This window comes from Microcaecilia unicolor, chromosome 1, assembly GCF_901765095.1.
Source record: "Microcaecilia unicolor chromosome 1, aMicUni1.1, whole genome shotgun sequence".
Taxonomy (NCBI): Eukaryota; Metazoa; Chordata; class Amphibia; order Gymnophiona; family Siphonopidae; genus Microcaecilia; species Microcaecilia unicolor.
This window is the reverse complement of record NC_044031.1, coordinates 35,411,377-35,431,383: the sequence shown is the minus strand read 5'-3', so window position 1 is coordinate 35,431,383 and position 20,007 is coordinate 35,411,377. Positions and strand designations below refer to the sequence as shown.

At 45.3% G+C, this 20,007-nt stretch overlaps 1 protein-coding gene and 1 pseudogene across 2 annotated transcripts; one reads left to right on the top strand and one right to left on the bottom strand.

Moving 5' to 3' along the window:
* LOC115465113 overlaps positions 1–20,007 on the top strand; it is a 500,577-nt pseudogene that overhangs the window by 233,408 nt on the left and 247,162 nt on the right.
* LOC115464733 (zinc finger protein 260-like) lies at positions 1,480–17,018 on the bottom strand. Of its 2 annotated transcripts, XM_030195099.1 has the most exons (5): positions 16,825–17,018; positions 15,219–15,345; positions 8,789–8,908; positions 2,285–4,089; positions 1,480–2,245 (listed from the first exon to the last, which is right to left on the bottom strand). In XM_030195099.1, the coding sequence occupies exons 1-4, from the start codon at positions 16,846–16,848 to the stop codon at positions 2,303–2,305; spliced, it is 2,058 nt and encodes a 685-aa protein (XP_030050959.1). In that variant the 5' UTR covers positions 16,849–17,018; the 3' UTR covers positions 1,480–2,245; positions 2,285–2,302. The 2 variants fall into 2 exon arrangements, with proteins under 2 accessions (XP_030050959.1, XP_030050951.1); XM_030195091.1 differs by having other exon boundaries at positions 1,480–4,089.

The window sequence follows — 20,007 nt, the reverse complement described above, 5'->3', positions numbered from 1 at the left end:
AGGCTTCGCTTAACACAAGACTATCTTTACTTCAGGAAGCAGGTGAAAGCTTGGCTGTTCTGTGAAGAAACAGTGTATTTTAAGCCTGTAAAATGTATTGGATATTTTCCTCATTAATTATGTCTTGAAGTGTATTTCTCTTATTTGGCCAGCAGGTGGTGGTCTCTGCTGTAAAGCAGTTACAGAAAAAAAAATATTCTTTCTTTAGTTTTAGCACACAAACAGGAAGTAAGAAGCAATATGTGTTTGAAATTTTCTTGTCCTGGGCTTTGATTGGCCCAGGAGCTCATTTCATTTGAAGTGTATTGGCTTTTCCTGCAGTCTTAGCTAGGAAGAAAAGAGAGAAAAATCTCTTTGCTAAGGCCCTGTAAACAGTTACATTTGATAACTTGTGAGCAGCTATATGTACTGATCTTCCCAGGTACATTTTAGAAAGTAAACAAATGTTTAGCTAGGGTTATAATTGACCCATATTTCAGTTACCTGTTATTGTTTGCTGATTGGATATTTTTTGTTCATTGTTCAAATTTTTAAGACTGTAAACAATTTTCAGTTTATTGCCTCTTTGTCTGGACTGATAAAGAATCCTAGTGGTTTGTGTGTTGGGTCTGCGAGTGCTTTCTGGGAACTGTGGGACCACTGGGAGAGTGGCCTCCAGTAACCTAGAAATCACTGGGGATAATTTGGGAGCAGGAGACTCTCCCAGAGGCAGTTGTGACCCAGTCGGTAGGAGAGGGGGCTAGTGTAGAGCACAAGCGGCAGGTGCAGATGGACCTGAGCTGTGATGGGATAGACCCTATAAGTGGCCGCAGGGTAACCCCAGGCGGATGGCTAGTCATTTTGTGACATCTTCAACCAGGCCTTTAATGGAAGAAGTAACTAGTTAGTCTCATTCACACACACACAAGGAGTGACATGGGCTGCACATACTGCAGCAGGACATGTTTATCCACTCCGTCCCTAGCTGAGATAATATTTAATCATCTCTCTGAAATGTTCCTTTCTTTAAATTGGTCATCTTATTTTCTAACTCCTCTTACTCTCTTACCTATCTATATGTTACATCTTTGCTTATTCCCTACACTGTTAATTGAAATGTTCAATTATGTATTTTGTTGACATTGTAAGTATTGTACTATGCCATACTTTGTATTGTTATTTGAATTTTTTTTTACTGCTGTAATTGTCTATTGCTCATGTTTGATTTATTTGTTCTGTACACTGCCTTGAGTGACTTCTTTCAAAAAGGCAGTAAATAAATCTTAATAAATAAATAAAAATTGCTGCAGGTAATATTTCTGGATAATGACAAATGTAGGAAAAAAACAAGAAAATGAGCATGGTATTGGGGAAAAAGTGGGGGAGGTGGAGGATAGATAATTGAAATGTACCACAACTGTGACCTGTAAGACAGAATGTTTTCTATATATAAAGCGTAACAGGAAGACAATATAAAGGAATATATTTTATTGAAGGGAAGCAGTCCAGAATCGTCACATTTAAAAGATATCTTTAAGAAATCTGTAAAGCATATCTTTAGGTGTTACCAACATTAAACATGGAAAGTTCAGCAGCCTCAAGTTCAAAACTCTAGTATAATTCTCTGAAAGTTCTCAATCTTTCTATGCAATATCATCTCATCTTGACCAGAAGTAGTTTGCAAAGATTTCACCTGCTGAATCTGGTTCAGGCAGCAACTCCTGTAGCAGCAAGATCCTTCTCCAGCTTCGTGAGTTTCCTCGAATCTTGGAGAACTGAAGGTAGAACCACAGAAACAGGTGCTTAGTACAATTTCCAAGTGATTGGAGAGAAATGCACGGGGACTGTAAGGAAGAGGTGGGCCCGAGCTGAGAAGTGCACGTATCTGTGCTGATAATAATCTCCACAATTCTGTCAGGATTACAACCCCAGTGTTTTTCCCGTTTTAAGTATTGTTATGGTATTTATACTTTTCCAGTAGATGAGTTGTGTTTGCCTTATTGTGTCATTCTGTAAAAGGCCTTCTGACATTAAGCCACATTGAGCCTGCCAGCAGTGGGAAATTGTGGGGTATAAATGCTGTAAAATAATAATAACATGTCACATCCAGTCTCCAGTTAACTGCTATAAAAATCTGCATATGTCTTTTACCATTTTTTCCTACATTGGCTGTAAACCATCTGATCCATAGTCAACTGTCATTATCAATTTGTCATCATTAGGATAAAATTCGCTCCTCATTAACCATTCCTGTGTCGTGTTTTGATCTACTGGTGGTGGCTGCAGAAGTAACTCTGTGTATTTCTCTATTGTATTTGTGATTTTACCAAGTGCTTCTAGCTTTTTGCTGGCCTGATTCTTCACTGAATTCCTTCCTTTGGTTTTCAAAAACTCTACTGCTCTTTTCTTCCCGTGTGCCGCTGTCTGTATGGAGTCTCTGATGCCTGGTGAGACCGGTCTTCTGACCAAAGCCCTTACCACACTCGGTGCACGTAAATGGTTTCACTTTCATGTGAACTGTCTGGTGCCCTATAAGGGCTCCCTTTTCCCTGAAACATTTACCACACTCATGACAAGGAAATGGTTTCAATTGTTTGTGAATTCTCTGGTGGCTTGTGAGGCGTATCTTCCACCGGAAGCTTTTACCACAGTCAGAACACGTAAATGGTTTGACTCCCGTGTGGATTCTCTGGTGCCTTGTAAGGGTTCCCTTCTCCCTGAAGCATTTACCACATTCAGGACAGGGGAAAGGTTTTACTTGCATGTGAATTCTCTGGTGGCTTGTGAGACGTACCTTCCAACGGAAGCTTTTACCACACTCAGAACATATAAATGGTTTAATTTCTGTGTGGATTTTCTGATGACTCCTGAGGTCTGCCCTCTCCCGGAAGCTTTTACCACACTCAAGACACGTAAAGTTTTTGGCTGCTGTATGGCTTCTCTGGTGCCTAATGAGGTTAGTCTTTTGACTGAAGCCTTTGCCACACTCTGCACAAATAAACGGTTTGATTCCCGTGTGGATTATCTGGTGGATTGAAACCTGAGCCTTTCTTCTAAAACTTTTACCACACTCAGGACATACAAATAGTTTCACTCCAGTGTGAATTCCCTGATGGCTTCTGAGGACCCCCTTCTCCCTGAAGCTTCTACCACATTCGGCACATGTAAAAGGTTTTACTCCAGTGTGGATTCTCAGGTGACTTGTAAGGAGTGCCTTCCAACTGAATATTTTACCACATTCGGTACATATAAATGGCTTTAACCTTCTGTGCATTCTCCGGTGCTTTGCGAGATAGGTTTGGAGAGAAAACATTTTTCCACACTCAGTACACGTAAATTTTTTTTCTCTTCTGTGGATATTCTTGTCTTGTGAGAGCGCTGTCTCCTCCCTAAAGCTTTTATCAAATTTAGGACAAGAGAATGGTCTCTCCCTCATAAAGCTCGTTTGCTGTTTTGTGTAAGCTTTCATCCGGAACAAGTTTTTATTACGGTCATTCAATTTATCACACTCCGTACAGGAAACTGTTCCCTCAACAGTGTGGCCTTTCTGGCGTTTTATGAGGTTTGCTTTGTTCATAAGTCTTTTCTCATATACTGCACTTGTACGCTGTCTTTCTTCTTCGTATATGTTCTGGGATTGCACTGGTTGTCTCTTCTTACCGATACCTTTCCAATACTCAGAATTAGTGAAAAACCTTTCTCCAGTGTATGCATTCTGTTCTCTCTGTAGGCCCTTTCTGTGACTGAAGGGTTCCCCGTTATCTGCATATGCAGACAGTCTCTCTTCAACATCAGGTCTCCGTTCTGATTTCAGAGTTGCAGGATCCTTGAGGAGCACCTCACATACATCAAATAAACATCTTTGCTCTCCTGTCTGGTTTATCTGCTCTTCTCCTATAAAGGTGACATTATTAGGTCTTTGCTCACAGACTCCTATTGAATTTCTTCGCTTCTTTTCCGAGATCCAGTGCTTCTTGTACTTTGTTCCCCAGTCAGAACATGAAGAAGCTTCCTCCCCATCTCTTTTGGATAAGATCTTGTTCCCTTCCAGATCCTCAGTCAGTTCCCAGTGCTGTATTGCTGTATCACTGTTTTTGGGTTCACCTTTTTCTAGGGAGAAAAAAAACTGGGCATTATTGAAGAAGGACAGTTTAACATATGCAGTTAATGTAACAACATTTGGTTTTGCTTGTTGTGTTTCTGCTGTTCTCCTGAACAGGGCACAGGGCGAAATGATTACAAGCACCGAGGACAACAGACAAAGGATCTAAGCAACCAACCTTAAGAGTTATGTCATTACGTACCTCAATTTAGGTTGCTAAAAGCGGAAGGTGTTATGGATGGGCCCAGTTTGAGGGGTACAAAGTTAGACACTCTGCAGTGATTCCCAGCAACTGGGTTCCTATCTTAAATGATTCTATTGTTAAAGTTATTTGCAGCTGAAAACTTAGGACACAAGATCAAATGAAAATAAATGACTAATGCATCAAAGTTAAGAGCAAAAAATGAGGTGCTTAGCAATATCTGAATAGCAGTTTCATAGTGTCATAACATTGCCTTGCCACACAGTGTCATGTCCACATGAATCTGGATTCATATATTTATTTGAATTTAGCTCACACCTTTTTCAGTAGTAGCTCAAGGTTCATTAGGTATTTCTGTCCCTGGAGGGCTCACAATCTAATTTTGTACAGGGTAAGTAACTTGCCCAAGGTCACAAGGAGCAGCAGTGGGATCTGAACCGGGCTCCCCTGGTTCTCAGCCCACTGCTCGGAGTACGGTACTAGGGCTACTCTTCCACCTTCCAAGCTTCTGCTCAAAATTCAAGAACAGAATGTATTTTTCTGCCTTACAGGTTTTACAATCTAAATTCAGAGGGCAAAGTGATTTGTCCAAGGTCACAGAGAGCGTCAGTGGAAGAAGCAGGATTTTAATACTGGCTTCCCTGCAGCTCAGCTGGCTGCTCTAACCCTTCAGCCACTCCTCCACTCCCCCCCACAAAATATAGGTTTGTCCCGAATCCGCCTGTAGTGATTGTGGGAGATGATTTTCAAAGCCACGTCTAAAGGAATTCAAACTGCCTGTCAGAGAGCTGTATACCCTTGGTGTTAAAAATAGATACACTGCACAAAACACCTGCATTTAGAGGGGGCATATTTGAGATGAGAAGTATAAGAATGGCTACAGACCATTTCCACATTTTGTATGTAAAATGTACCTTTGGATGTTATCCCAGCATGGACAATTTCAAACCTTCCCTGGGGAGTGCAGTAATAGAGTCATGTTTGAGGCAGTGGCGTAGCCAAGGGTGGCCCTGGGTGGGCTCAGGCCCACCCAGTAGCAGCACACCTATGAAGTGTCTGGCAGGGATTCCCAAGCCCCACCAGCTGAAAATTCCTGTCCTTCCTGCATACCAGCCTTCTCTCTGATGTATTCCCGCCTATGCAGAAACCGGAAATTTTATCAGAGGGAAGGCTATGGAACCAACACGAGCAGTGTATATTATTTGCTGCTTGCTGCCAGTGAAAATCTGCTATTTAAAAGGTATGGGGGGAGGGGGATGTTTGAGAGACCATATGGCATGTGGGCGAGAGAGGGAGAGACCAAATCACTTGTGGGACAGAGCGGAGTTCTGCCCACCCATCTTGGGCCCAGGCCCACCCAAGATTGGGTGTCTGGCTACGCCCCTGGTTTGAGGGATAAACATAGGAAACATGAGAGGTAATAACCCAGCACGGGAGGGAATATTTACTAAAGAGGACAGAACAAGGAGTAAAGACGGTAATTACTCAGTTCATGTGGTGTTTTTTTTAACCAATTTTTGGACTCCAGTTCATCTCCCTTGCTAATACAATGATATATGCACATGAAAACTTAACGTGTGCAAATCTATTTTACTCTTGTTAATTTATAGGTTAATACATCTGATTTTGCATACTTGAGAGTCATTTTAGAAGGCCTGCATGTTATTTACTTGTGTAAAAGCCCTACATGCATAGTGAATATTTTTTTAAAAAGCCATTGTTTCTGAATAAAAATGGCCTAGCATGCACACTTTGGAAGGGGTCATGTGTGAAAAGGACAGGTACAAATCAAGGTAAGGTATACACAAAAAGTGGCACATATGAGTTTATCTTGTTGGGCAGACTGGATGGACCGTGCAGGTCTTTTTCTGCCGTCATCTACTATGTCACTATGTTTGTGATTGGGCCATGAAAGTATGCGTTTACAAAAATACTTTCAAAAACATGGACATCAGCATTTACACCTATTCCGAGGCAGGCGAGTCAGCTGACCTCTCTTTTGGACCCCGGGGGGGGGGGGGGGGGGGGGGGGGATTGTGCTTCCTCACCCTCAAAAATTTTTCCAAAAAGAGTTATTTTGCTCAGCTCCTTAGCTGGTTGATCCTAGACGTCCAGTTTTGGAGGCTTCCTGATTGGCACTTACACATGTAAAAGCCCAAGTGATGCTGAATCTTTTTTTGTGGACATGTTTATTTGTAAAATGGCTGTTTCGACTAGACATGTTACGCATACACACGTACATATCTTATAAAGATAAGAAAGATACATTTCAAAGGCATTTTTTGTTTTTTTTTGTTACATTTGTACCCCGCGCTTTCCCACTCATGGCAGGCTCAATGCGGCTTACATGGGGCAATGGAGGGTTAAGTGACTTGCCCAGAGTCACAAGGAGCTGCCTGTGCGGGAATCGAACTCAGTTCCTCAGGACCAAAGTCCACCACCCTAACCACTAGGCCACTCCTCCACTGTGGGTAAAGCACTGCCTGTGACAAAATCGCTCATCTAATGTGCAGGTAAACGTAAGCATGTACAAGCTTATCTGCCCTTTGAAGTGGTGTTAATTCCTTCCTTCCCCAGCCTCTTATTTCCTTCTTTCGCCCACTCAACGTGTTTCCAGCATCTGCAGTCATCCCCTCATCTGCTTTTCTCTGTCTCTCATCTCCTCACAAACTCTAGCTCCTCCCCCCCCCCCCCCTAAAGTCTCTTCTGTCTCTTAGTCTCACTCATTTTGCCCTTTTACAACCACCTAGTACCAATTCCATCATCTTCTCATTGACCTCCTGGCCAATCTCTCCCTCCTCATAGCCTCTCCCACACGGTTCCAATACATATTTATACACCCAGCATCTCCCTCTCCAAACCACCACCACCGCTTTCCCTTCCCCTGTCCAAATATCCTTTTGCCTGCTGTATATAATTGAAGAAATAAAAGCAATAGTTGAATTATAGTTGACCCTGTACAGAAATATGCAGAGGCATGCAGAAAGAACATGTGTGTAAAGATTAACAGAGAACAAAGATTGGCAAGAGAATTAAGTCTGTGGTTGATACTTTAAAGTAAGGGAGAGATAAGGGGAAGGAAGACAAGCACCAGATGGCCCTGACCAGATTAATGATTTACATGAGAAACAGAGCATTGTGTGCAAAAGAGAACAGGCAGTGCTAAAAAAGGGTGTATATAAACTAGAATGAAAATGTATAAGAAAGCAACTTCATCTCTGTATTTGATGAGATTGTTTTTGTATACTTGCTTCCTATGTAACATTATTACATAGCTCTGTCATGGCATTGACAGTTGAATAAAAAGAAAATTTTTTTATCTATAACTGTGGATATTTTATTTTGCTTTGTCCTTCATAATGAGAAGTTTAAACAATAAGGTTTAAACACTGCTCAGGAACAGATACGAGTGTCCTTCAGCCACGTACATTTACATTTTATAAAATGACACAGGTAAATTGACACTGCACCCATGTACACCCAAACTTCACCTAGAACATTCATAAACATGGCAAGGGGCAAAGCCAGACCTCAACGTTTGGGGGGTCCGGAGTCCAAAGTAGGGGGGGGGGGGAGACACAGTTTGGCCCACCTCTCTGCCCCGGCGCAACCCCATATAACTTGGCTGGTGAGGGTCCCCAACCCCTACCAGCTGGGGGCTTTCTCCAGCACTGCTCTCTTGAGCATTGCTTGCTCTGCTTCCCCTCACGTCGCAAGACAACCTCCCAACAGCGATCGGGGTGGGGGTGTCACTTAATTCCACTACCCAAATCCACACCCTCCTCGGTACTTTTAAATCCTTTAGATCTTCGCCAGCAGCAACTCATTCCCCTTGCTCACACCAGATTTAAGCCTTCCTCCGACATAACTTCCTGGTCCTGCAAACAGGAAGTTGCATCACAGGGAAGGCTCTGGCTGGTGCGAACGGGGAATGAGTTGCTGCTCGCTGCCGCCAACGAACTAAAAGATTTAAAGGTACTGGGGGGGGGGGGAGAGAAATCAGGGGAGTGGAGTTAAGTGACCCCCCTCCACTCTCCCATCAATCTTCTGGAGGGAGAGATACCGGAAGTCTTCAGCTGGCGGGGCTTGGGGAACCCTGCCGGTCATATTACTGCTGTGCTGTTGCTGGGTGGGCCTGTGCCCACCCGTGGCTATGCCACTGCCGTATGGTAGAAAATAAAAAGAAGGGTGGATACCTAAACACATTCCTGAAGGGGCTGTAAGATCTATAATACTGGCAGAGTTCAAGCATACATGAGAAAGACACATAGGGATTTAATATACTGACTTTATGTGGGTACAAGCAAAGTGGTTTACGTATATCGCAGGCAGTTACTTTGTCTCTAGTGAGCTCACAAGCTACGTTTTGTACCTGGGACAATGGAGGATTAAGTGACTTGCCCAGGGTCACGAGCTGCAGTGGGAATCGAACCTAGTGACCCTTGCTGTTCATTCCACTCTTCAACTCTGCAGTTTTACTCAGTCCCTCTTATTACTGGACTCACCTGAGCAGCCGCTTTTCCCAGTTTCTCTTTCATCTGATCCCGGCCCATCCCTGATGTACGGCTCTTCCCCTCGTTCAATGTGGGATATGATATCAGGGGTGACAGTCAGAGAGCCTGTTCCTGAGGTAAAAACACTGAATTAGGTTTCACATAATCACTCTGGGTACGATTCCCCCAAATTCAGGATTTAAAATCCTCAACAGAAAGAATTTCACTAGCTTCAGTGAACATAAATATTCAAACCCTCATGTAAAAAATAAGTTTAGGAGCCCTGAATGTCATAAATCTTCTTACACTTTTTTTTTTTTTTAGACTAGCTTCCACTATAATACTGCCTTATATTATCATCAGCCTTGTTATCTCTCACATAGCATGCAAGTGAGATGCAGAACATCTGAAATAGGGCAAGGAAACAAGTATGTGTGTTGTCACTGTTGCCTGCTCTTGCTTAGCAGACCTGGTCTGCGAAAGCAACCAGTAGGTCTCGGAGAACGCCTCCAGACTCACCTCCGGCCTAAGCCACAAAACTAAGCACTACCTGCCTCTGGTGAAGGGAGCTGACACTGCGCCTCATACAGGCCAGCCCCTGGTCTTAAAGGCATATAAGGCCCCAGGGCTTCCACACCTGTGAGAGAATGGCAAGATTCAAGAAAAAAAAATTGTACAGAACCACCCCTGAACACCAAAAGGGTAGATGACCCCAGGTCAGGGGTGAGTTAAGCTGAGAAGCCAGTGCCACAGACTCCGAAGGAATGGATCTTCTTTCAAGATGGCCATCAAATAGATCCATATGTGACCTGTACGGACCACGCGATGAGGCTGCTCTCCTCCTTCAGAGATCCACACAGTTGGCATGGGTGGCATTTGATGATGATACGAGCGCTGAGTGAAACTGGCATCAATGGATCTTTTTACAAGTGGACTCTCCACCGCTGAATACTTGGCTCTATCAGGCACCTCAACCAGCACCGACACACACTGACCTTTACGCTGCACCACCTTTGGCGGACTCCGTGTCAGTGAGTGGTGGCCACTGGATTCCAGCGGGTGGCTCTAATAAATGGGGAGTCTCATCAGCTGGTCCACCTCAACCAGTAATGAAGCTTAGCTCTCAGAATCTAATGGGCAATGACTGCTGTTCAAGATAGCTCCTCCGAGCTGTCAGAATCGATAAACCAGACCATTATCCTGCGCAGTCATCAATAGCACTGCCACTCATAAGTATTTCAGGTATTATATCCCGACACTAGTGACAGGATGCTACCTCATAGCATAGTTTCACAGTACTGCTGCTAGGGCTCAAGACTATTACTACAGGTCAAGGCTGCCATTCTGAATGCAGACCTGGCACAGGCAGGAGCAAATGGGGGTGGGGAGGTCTAAGGCGGGACCAGGGTTGCTCTAGGTAATGGTCTGGGGGGGGGGGGGGTCAGCAAAACTACCCCCCCCCCCAATATTCAGCCTTTAAACTCACTGATCCATCCATGGGAGATAAGACTGGGGACCTCCCCCTTGACCTTGTTCTCTCCCCAGTGCAGTCAAAAAGGTGGTGGTCTCCTGCCTTCTCATAGGACATCCATTTTCCCCTCTCTTGCTCCTAAGCCCAAGCAATGTCACTGACCACAGGCCAGATGCTGGAAACCAGTCTTCCTCACATGTCTATTGAAAACCTATTTATTTAAGAAAGCATGCAATAACAACTCATCCTAAATGCAAATTAACAAAACTCAACTATACAATATGTATTTTCTATATCTCAACTGTTGTTGCTAATTATCTTGATTTCAAGTTTAATGATCCCAATTGTTCAAGCTATTTTTGTCATGAATGGAGTTTAACCTATCACCTTTAGCTATCTGTCCCTCTACCTCAGCTATGTATTTCTCCTATCCGGAACTGGTAATCACCACTTACGGAATGATGTAAGCCACATTGAGCCTGCAAATAGGTGGGAAAATGTGAGATACAAATGTTATAAATAAATAAATAAATGTTTGGCACCAACGGCTGACTCATCCTCCAGACTGGCAGCTGCTAAAGGAAGTGGAGCGGTGACAGCACTCGCACTGTGCTGCCACGTACCACGGTTTAAGCAGTGGTTTCCACTGGTCTTCTCTTAGTAGAGCCCACTATGGATTCGAGGCTACTACTACTACTACTAACTAGCATTTCTAAAGCACTACTAGGGTTACGCAGCGCTGTACAATTTAAACATAGAAGGACGGTCCCTGCTCAAAGAGCTTACAATCTAAAGACAAGAGAACAATCTAAGGACAAGTGAACAATCTAGAGGACGAGTGAACAGTTAATCAGATAGGGTGGATAGATTGGGGCATTCTATCTATCTCGAGCGGTTAGGCGCCGAAGGCAGCGTAGAAGAGGTGAGTTTTAAAGAGGCCTTTATACGCTCTCTTTGTTTCTCCTTCCCCCCTCCCAAACACCTGGAGACTCCAACACCATCACGGAGCAGGTGGGTGAAAGAGGGGTTGGTGGTTGGGAGGCGAGGATAGCGGAGGGCAGACTTATACGGTCTGTGCCAGAGCCGGTGATGGGAGGCGGGACTGGTGGTTGGGAGGCGGGAAGTACTGCTGGGCAGACTTGTACGGTCTGTGCCCTGAATAAGGCAGGTACAAATCAAGGTAAGGTATACACATATGAGTTTGTCTTGTTGGGCAGACTGGATGGACCGTGCAGGTCTTTTTCTGCCGTCATCTACTATGCTACTATGTTACTATCTCCATTTGCTGCAGCTGCTGCCAAGACTTCTGAAATGAATTATTCTGGCAGCCCCTGTTTCTTGCTCCTGGCCTGGCACTCAAGGTCCCCCTCCTAGGAGTAGGGGAGAGAGGCTGAGGCACAAGCAGCAAAAAAACCTCCCACGGCAGCAAGCTGAAAAATGGAGGGGGGGGAGAAGGAAAAGGAGGGGTGACCCAGATCAACAAGATACAGCACCCCAAGGCTTTGCAGACCACTCCAGCCGGTCATCTTTTTCACTTTTCTTTAACTTGTGTCATTAATAAAATTCAAATTTTTTGAACGACTCTCCTACCCATAGCTTATCAGATCACATCTAGGTTGATCAGGTGACCTCACTTACCATCAGCTAGAAACTAAGAAATACTGGCAAGCTGGGGGTGCACAGAACCCTTTACAAGAAAATGGCATAAGCCAGTGGTCCTCAGTCTCCATCTGCTGGCAGGAGGGCATATTAACTATGCATCCCTACTGGTTTACAGCAGGGTCCTCAATCCAGTCCTTCGCACACACCCAGCCAGTTAGGTTTTCAGGATATCCACAATGAATATGTACGAGATAAAATTTATATGCACTGCCTCCACTGTAGGCAAATTTCTCTCCTGCATGTTCATAGTGGGTATCCTGAAAATCTGACTGGATTAGTGTGTCCTGAGACTGCTGGTCTAGAGGGACGACGAAGAGGCCTGGTTCCAGTTGCTGCAGCTGACTGAGCAGTGCAGGCTGCAAGGAACCCTCAAGAAAGAGATGTTGGCTTTCTCCCCTCACTATAACCTCCACTGACACAACCCCGCGTGACATCCATTCTCCCCTATGACCTCCACTGACACAACCCCGCGTGACATCCATTCTCCCCTCACTATGACCTCCACTGACACAACCCCGCGCGACATCCATTCTCCCTTCACTATGACCTCCACTGACACAACCCCGCGTGACATCCATTCTCCCTTCAATATGACCTCCACTGACACAACCCCGCGTGACATCCATTCTCCCCTCACTATAACCTTCACTGACACAACCCCGCGTGACATCCATTCTCCCCTATGACCTCCACTGACCCAACCCCGCGTGACATCCATTCTCCCCTATAACCTCCACTGACACAACCCCAAGTGACATCCATTCTCCCCTCACTATGACCTCCACTGACACAACCCCGCGCGACATCCATTCTCCCTTCACTATGACCTCCACTGACACAACCCCGCGTGACATCCATTCTCCCTTCAATATGACCTCCACTGACACAACCCCGCGTGACATCCATTCTCCCCTCACTATAACCTTCACTGACACAACCCCGCGTGACATCCATTCTCCCCTATGACCTCCACTGACCCAACCCCGCGTGACATCCATTCTCCCCTATAACCTCCACTGACACAACCCCAAGTGACATCCATTCTTCCCTCACAATAACCTCCACTGACACAACCCCGCGTGACATCCATTCTCCCCTCACTATAACCTCCACTGACACAACCCCGCGTGACATCCATTCTCCCCTCACTATAACCTCCACTGACACAACCCCGCGTGACATCCATTCTCCCCTCACTATGACCTCCACTGACACAACCCTGCGTGACAACCATTCTCCCCTATGACCTCCACTGACACAACCCCACGTGACATCCATTCTCCCCTCACTATGACCTCCACTGACACAACCCCGCGTGACATCCATTCTCCCCTCACTATGACCTCCACTGACACAACCCCGCGTGACATCCATTCTCCCCTCACTATAACCTTCACTGACACAACCCCACGTGACATCCATTCTCCCCTCACTATGACCTCCACTGACACAACCCCGCGTGACAACCATTCTCCCCTATGACCTCCACTGACACAACCCCACGTGACATCCATTCTCCCCTCACTATGACCTCCACTGACACAACCCCGCGTGACATCCATTCTCCCCTCACTATGACCTCCACTGACACAACCCCGCGTGACATCCATTCTCCCCTCACTATAACCTTCACTGACACAACCCCACGTGACATCCATTCTCCCCTCACTATGACCTCCACTGACACAACCCCGCGTGACAACCATTCTCCCCTATGACCTCCACTGACACAACCCCACGTGACATCCATTCTCCCCTCACTATGACCTCCACTGACACAACCCCGCGCGACATCCATTCTCCCTTCACTATGACCTCCACTGACACAACCCCACGTGACATCCATTCTCCCCTCACTATAACCTTCACTGACACAACCCCACGTGACATCCATTCTCCCCTCACTATGACCTCCACTGACACAACCCCGCGTGACAACTATTCTCCCCTATGACCTCCACTGACACAACCCCGCGTGACATCCATTCTCCCCTCACCATGACCTCCACTGACACAACCCCGCGTGACATCCATTCTCCCCTATGACCTCCACTGACACAACCCCGCATGACATCCATTCTCCCCTCACTATGACCTTCACTGACACAACCCCGCGTGACATCCATTCTTCCCCAACTATAACCCCACTGACAGAAGCATATGCGAGTATTTTCTTTTGATGGAAGAAAAAGAACATTATCGATAGCTGTAGGGAAGTTATGAAAAGTAATCGTACAGGGATGAAAATTCAAAGCGGAGGAAGGAGAGGAATGTTAAGGATGGTGCAGGGGTGAGAAGAATGACAGCAGAAAGAAAGAGAAGTAACTGAAATGTGGGAAAAAGTGAGGAGGGATGTTACATAGTAATCTGTTGTATATTGAAGCTTTAATAAAAATTTGAAATATCAAAAAAAAAAAGGAGAGGTCAGAAAAGAAGGAGAGAAAGGGAGGAATGGGATAACAGATCAGAAGAGATGGAAATCTGAGATTATAGCAAAGAAGAATCGAGTGCTGGGGGAGGAGAATTTACAGGATTAGGGGTGGGTGGTGGAAGAATGGATCCAGGAGAAGGGGTGTGGTGAGTGGGATCCCATCTCTCCCTCCCCTTCTCAATCCAATACAAATCCCCCCCCCCCCCACCCTCTTGTTTTCCTTGACTTCTGTTTAACATCAAATGTATTCTGTACCCTGGTATGGTGATGCCATAACAGGTCTCTGTAAGCCACATTGAGCCTGCAAACAGGTGGGAAAATGTGGGATACAAGTGCAAAATAATAATAATAATATTAATCAACTATCTTCTCCCTCTCACACACACACCTCGGCAATCCTTTATCCTCTAACCCTCAGATTCTATATATGGCTCTGAAATTTTGGCACATAACTAAATTGGTTAACGAGCCATTAACCGTTAATTAGCAAAATCAGTTACTGAAGTTAACTGGCACTAATTTGGATTTGGGCTTGTAGCTTTAAGCGTGGGAATTGGCTCCTAAGCGTTATTCTATAAAAGGGTACTAGAACAGCGCTCAGGGATGATTTTTCAGCACCATTTATAGAATGCCCCCTCCCCTAAGTTTTCCATCTCCTGGTCTTGATCCTTTCAGCTGATTCACATTCTCAAGCCCCCACCAATAAGGCCTCTGCATGTGTACAGCTAGCAGGATGCAAACTGATCCCCGAAACACTGGCTGAATCCCACTTTTTTTTTAAACAATGTCACTGTAGGAGATATTCACACTCTGAATTTTACTTATTTATTTATTTTTATCATGGCCCAGGACTACTAATAAAAACAATAATTCCTTACCAAGGGAGCTCAGCGTCTCATAATTCTCCTTCATCACATCCTTGTACAGTTCCTTTTGCCTTTCTTCTAAATCCTCCCACTCCTCTTGGGAGAAATAGATGACGATGTCCTCAAAGGTTACTGGGACCTGAAACCGAAACCCTTCCACACTTAGTACCTTCAGCATCATGTCCATCAGGTGACTTCCCAATACTTGCTCTTACGGGAGCAGGGAAGCGTTTTCTGTGTGCAAAGCTGAGCAGGAGTCCTCAAACTGCATTCCTACCAGCGGCGGGGTACTGCTTCAATATTGTGTTTTCAATTGCTAGAGACAGGCAGGTTCCCTGGAGTCCAGCTGAGCTTGCCTGTGACTCACTATTGAAAATGAGATAGTGAAACAGCACCACCTACTGGCAGAACTGGTGGAGGATTCCCGCTCAGCTTTGAGGAGCAGTGGTCACATATGGTCAGATTCAGTAAAGGGCACCCAAAAATAGGCATTGGAAAGATCAGCTCTAAACCTGAAATTTATCAAGGACGATCCACATCAGGAGCTCTTTATAGATAGTGCTTAATACAGATTCCACTGCCCACCTTCGGACATGGGACTTACACCTGGGGTAAGTCCTCACGCCCAGCAGATAACCCTATTCTAACACACTGCGCTTAAATTTTTGGAACATACTTGACCCGGCTACGGCCTTTTCAGTTGCACACTAGACAATTTAGGTGCCGTCAGGAAGTATTTTTTCACAGAGAGGGTGGTGAATACGTGGAATGCCCTCCCGCGGGAGGTGGTGGAGATGACAACAGTGATGGAATTCAAACATGCGTGGGATAAACACAAAGGAATCCTGTTTAGAAGGAATGGATCTATGGAATCTTGGCGGACATTGGGTGGCGACGCCGGTATTTGGAGAATAAAACCGGTGCAGGGCAGACTTCTATGGTCTGTGCCATGAGAAAAGCAGGGACAAATCAAAACTCAGATATACATATAAAGTATTACATACCATGTAAAATGAGTTTATCTTGTTGGGCAGACTAGATGGACCATTCAGGTCTTTATCTGCCGTCATTTACTATGTTATTATGTTACTATTATAGCACAGCAGGCAGTCAGATCTGCACACAAAGCTTAACTAGCGCCAACTAACATCAATAGTTAACACCTTAACTAATTAGTTTGCAAGCTGATCTGAGATCCATGCTTAAATTTGGGCGCTCCCAAATTTGGTTGCTATATAAAATCCGAGGAGTAATATATAATCACAGACCAGAATTATAACTGGACACCAGTTAAACACAAAACCTGGATACAAAATATCACTTTGTGGACTCCTGAACCATAAAGCACTAAAGCAGACTGAGGTGAGAGAGAAAAAAAGGTAAAGTTTTATTTATTTTTTTCCCCTGGAGGGTTGGGGGTGCAAACCTAAATATTCTCATATGGTACTTACTATCCTTGCACCAGCCTTGCTCTCCTTAGCTCAGGTTTCAAAGCACCTGTCAGCCCCAGGTCTGCTCCGGTCCTACTACAATCAGGCCTGACTCTGCAGTGCCCCAGGTTAGAAAACTGCAGCAGTGTTTGTATAGAAAGGACAGGAAAGTGAGGGCAATCTCCTACCTGGACAGAAGCTCCTGCAGGCATTTTCCTCTGCTTTGGCGAAAATTAATTGGAGGCTCTTCCTCTAGCTGCTGCTAAACAGCTGAGCATTGGTGTCTTTGCAGTGCACTGCTGGGGGGAGGGGAGGGAAGGGCAGCAGAAACAGAACTGGAGCTGAGAGTTTCATTAGCTGCAGCTCTTAATCTGCAAATACATTGACCAAAGAAGAAAAGCGTCTTTGTGTCTCTTAAGTGCACACAAATCTTTCTACTGGGCACAGATTGATGACATCACAATGGGATGGGCGGGGCGGGGACACGTTCTGATGCCAATTATATGTACTGTTTAATATCAAACAAAATTCTACCGTCCCTTGTCAACAACGGAATGAAGAATAATTCGCTCTTTGCCATTACTTCTTCTCAGTTGGCTATGGATGTATATAATATCCTAAAGATGTCTATTTAATGGATATAATACTAATCATTTTTATTTCATGGATATTTGAAGGCAAAATCCCGTGAAACAAAAAAAAAAAATGCACTCTCTCTATATATAAGTGCAAGAAAGTCAATAACAAGATGTGATCCGGGCCTGATTGTTCCTGGTCAGGTCACATTTCTTGCCTGGTGTAAAAGAGAAAAAAATGCACTCAACTTCTATATCTCTCTCTCTATATATATAGAGAGAGAGATGTTGAGTGCATTTTTTTCTTTTACAGGATTTTGCCCTACAATATTCATTAAATGTGACCTGACCAGTGATAATCAGGCCGGGATCAGATCTTGTTATTGACTTCCTTGTACACTGTAATTTTATTCACTGTTGTTAGTTTTACTTCTGTCTTTTTTTAAATCTCTCGCTCTCTCTTACCCTAATTGCAGCACATGCAAAATTGTCATGCCAGTAAAGTTATTTGATTCTGTAATAAGAGAGTGTCAATACAGTAAGGTCACATCAGTAAGAGGTAGATATTCAAAGTAGGTATAAATGGGAGGGGGGTATAAGTGGGAAGGAAAGGCACCTGTCTGTTTAAACCGCAAACAGTAGGCTAGGAGGGAATATTCAGTAGCAATATCTCCTCTGAGGAAGGAGGAGGATGTCAAACAGTTGAAGCTGTCTCCCCCACACAGCCACCATATATCGTGTGACCCCATCACAGACACTATTGAAACAAATAGCAAACGTGAGGTTTATGACTGCCTATGTGTGTGTGTGTTTTAATTTGACAGCTTTTTATTTATTTGAAAGCTTCCCATATGTAACCCAAGGATTTTTTTTTTTTTACCTCTGGGGGTCCTGGGGCGTGAGCCACGGCCCTGCTGCAGGTGTTCCAGAGTGGCAGACTTCTTTTTGGAGCTGTGGGAGCCTCGATTTTTGTAGGAGACTCTCACGGCTCCAAAAACAAGTCTGCTGCTCTGGAACACCCGCATCCGCGGCAGCTCACATCCCAGGACCCCCCCCCCCCCCCCCCCCCCCCCCCCCCCCCGTGGTTTAAAAAAACTCTCAGATCAGATATGGGAAGCTTTCAAATAAATAAAAAAGCTGCAAAAATAGGTAGTCATAAACCTCACAAGTTTGCTATTGTTTTCAATATGTTGCAATATGCTAGCCCTTTCGCTCAGTAAAATACAGGCAAATGGCTCAGGCTAAGAGCTAGGCCTTTAAGAATCAGAGATCACCTTTGACACAGTTACATTTCACTGTGGCAAGTGCTGAAATGAGGTAATTGAGAGCTGGCAGGGGAGGGGGCATTTGCTCTTGTCAACAATGCTGGGACTGGCACCTGTGAGAAGTCATGAGCAAGATGTTTTGATTAAAATGAAAGATAGTAGAGGGTCAGATGCAAGTAAGGGGAGGGGGGAGCTGAAGAGAGCAAAATGACCTGTGAAGTCATCTCACAGATGCGCTCTGAACATATCTTGTTTATACTTAGAGCTTGAGAACATGTGAAGTCATTCTGATCTACTGATAAGAGCCAAGAGCTCTGGTGAGAAAGGTAGGGTCCATTGGAATCAATAGGGCCAAAATGGTATAAAAAAGGCAGTCTGAGGGGTATTGAATCAGAAGGAAGGCTACAAGAGAAGGCGGGTGACAGACGTGTCGTGAACTGCTGCTCAACCATATGAATGACTGAACTGCTTGTACTGTCTTTGGGTAAGATATCAATGCTAATAAATTATATTACCATATCTACTGAATACTGGACTCCATTCTAATTGGGGAGGTCGTTACTGCCTAGGTGGTGTAGAACTGTCATGAACAGATACAAGATTGGGGGTGATTAAGCACATAGAGGGGATATGCAGTTCCTTTCAGGTTAGTAGAAAGCCCATGGCTCCGCTGCCCAAACAGAGGAGGCAGACCTAATTATTTACAAATAGCATCTGTGAATGTTTGGGGGGATCACACAAGATGGTGGCAGGCTCCGCCCACTGGCTTCAGCAAACAGCTTATGCTGTCTCCTGTCATAAAATCTCTTTGCCTCTGACCACTGCAGCAAGAGAGGCGGAACCTGCAGATATATGGGCATCAGCAGAGGCGTAGCCAGGTTTTGACGTCCGGGAGAGTAGATTTTTCTAACATAGGCACCAGATGCCAGTCAGTGTCAGCCAGGCAGTGGGCTGATGTTGTTGCTCAAATGCGGTGACTGTGGCCAGCAATGATTAACACAGGCGCTGCCAGGGTTGCCAGGTGGAAAATATTTTTCCAGCCTAAAGGAGCCCAAAATCCAGCCCAAAACCCGCCCAAACTCAAACCCCGCCCCTGACACCCCCGCCCCCGCGTCATCACCCCCGCCCCCGCCGTCATCGGCCCCGCCTTCCCCGTCAATAACCCCGCCTCCCACGTCACTAACCCCGCCTCCCACGTCACTAACCCCGCCTCCCACGTCACTAACCCCGCCCAAAAACGTCACTAACCCCGCCCACCGCGGCCGAAAAAGCCACCTAAAAAAAACCGCCCGAAGCACAAAAACCAGCCCAAAAAACCGCAACCCGCCGCGGGCAAAAATTTCCCGCGGCAGGTCGCGGAAAACCACCCAATTGGGCGGTAAAACCGCCCTCCTGGCAACACTGGGCGCTGCCTCTGCTGCATCTCAACTATGAGGAAACAGGAAGTTACATCAGGAGGCGGGATCCAGCAGAGGTTCTGTACTGGCTAGAGCAGGCAGCCTGTCTTCTTAACTGCAATTACAAATATTCA

What these genes read in the sequence shown, in the direction of transcription:
- LOC115464733 (XM_030195091.1), bottom strand. Translation starts at nt 16,848, where the DNA reads ATGCCTGCAGGAGCTTCTGTCCAG. An exon ending in CTGCAGGAGCTTCTGTCCAG is followed by an intron (nt 15,346 to 16,824) that starts GTAGGAGATTGC and finishes TTTCGGTTTCAG; the next exon opens with GTCCCAGTAACCTTTGAGGA. An exon ending in TGGGAAAAGCGGCTGCTCAG is followed by an intron (nt 4,090 to 8,788) that starts GTGAGTCCAGTA and finishes TTTTCTCCCTAG; the next exon opens with AAAAAGGTGAACCCAAAAAC.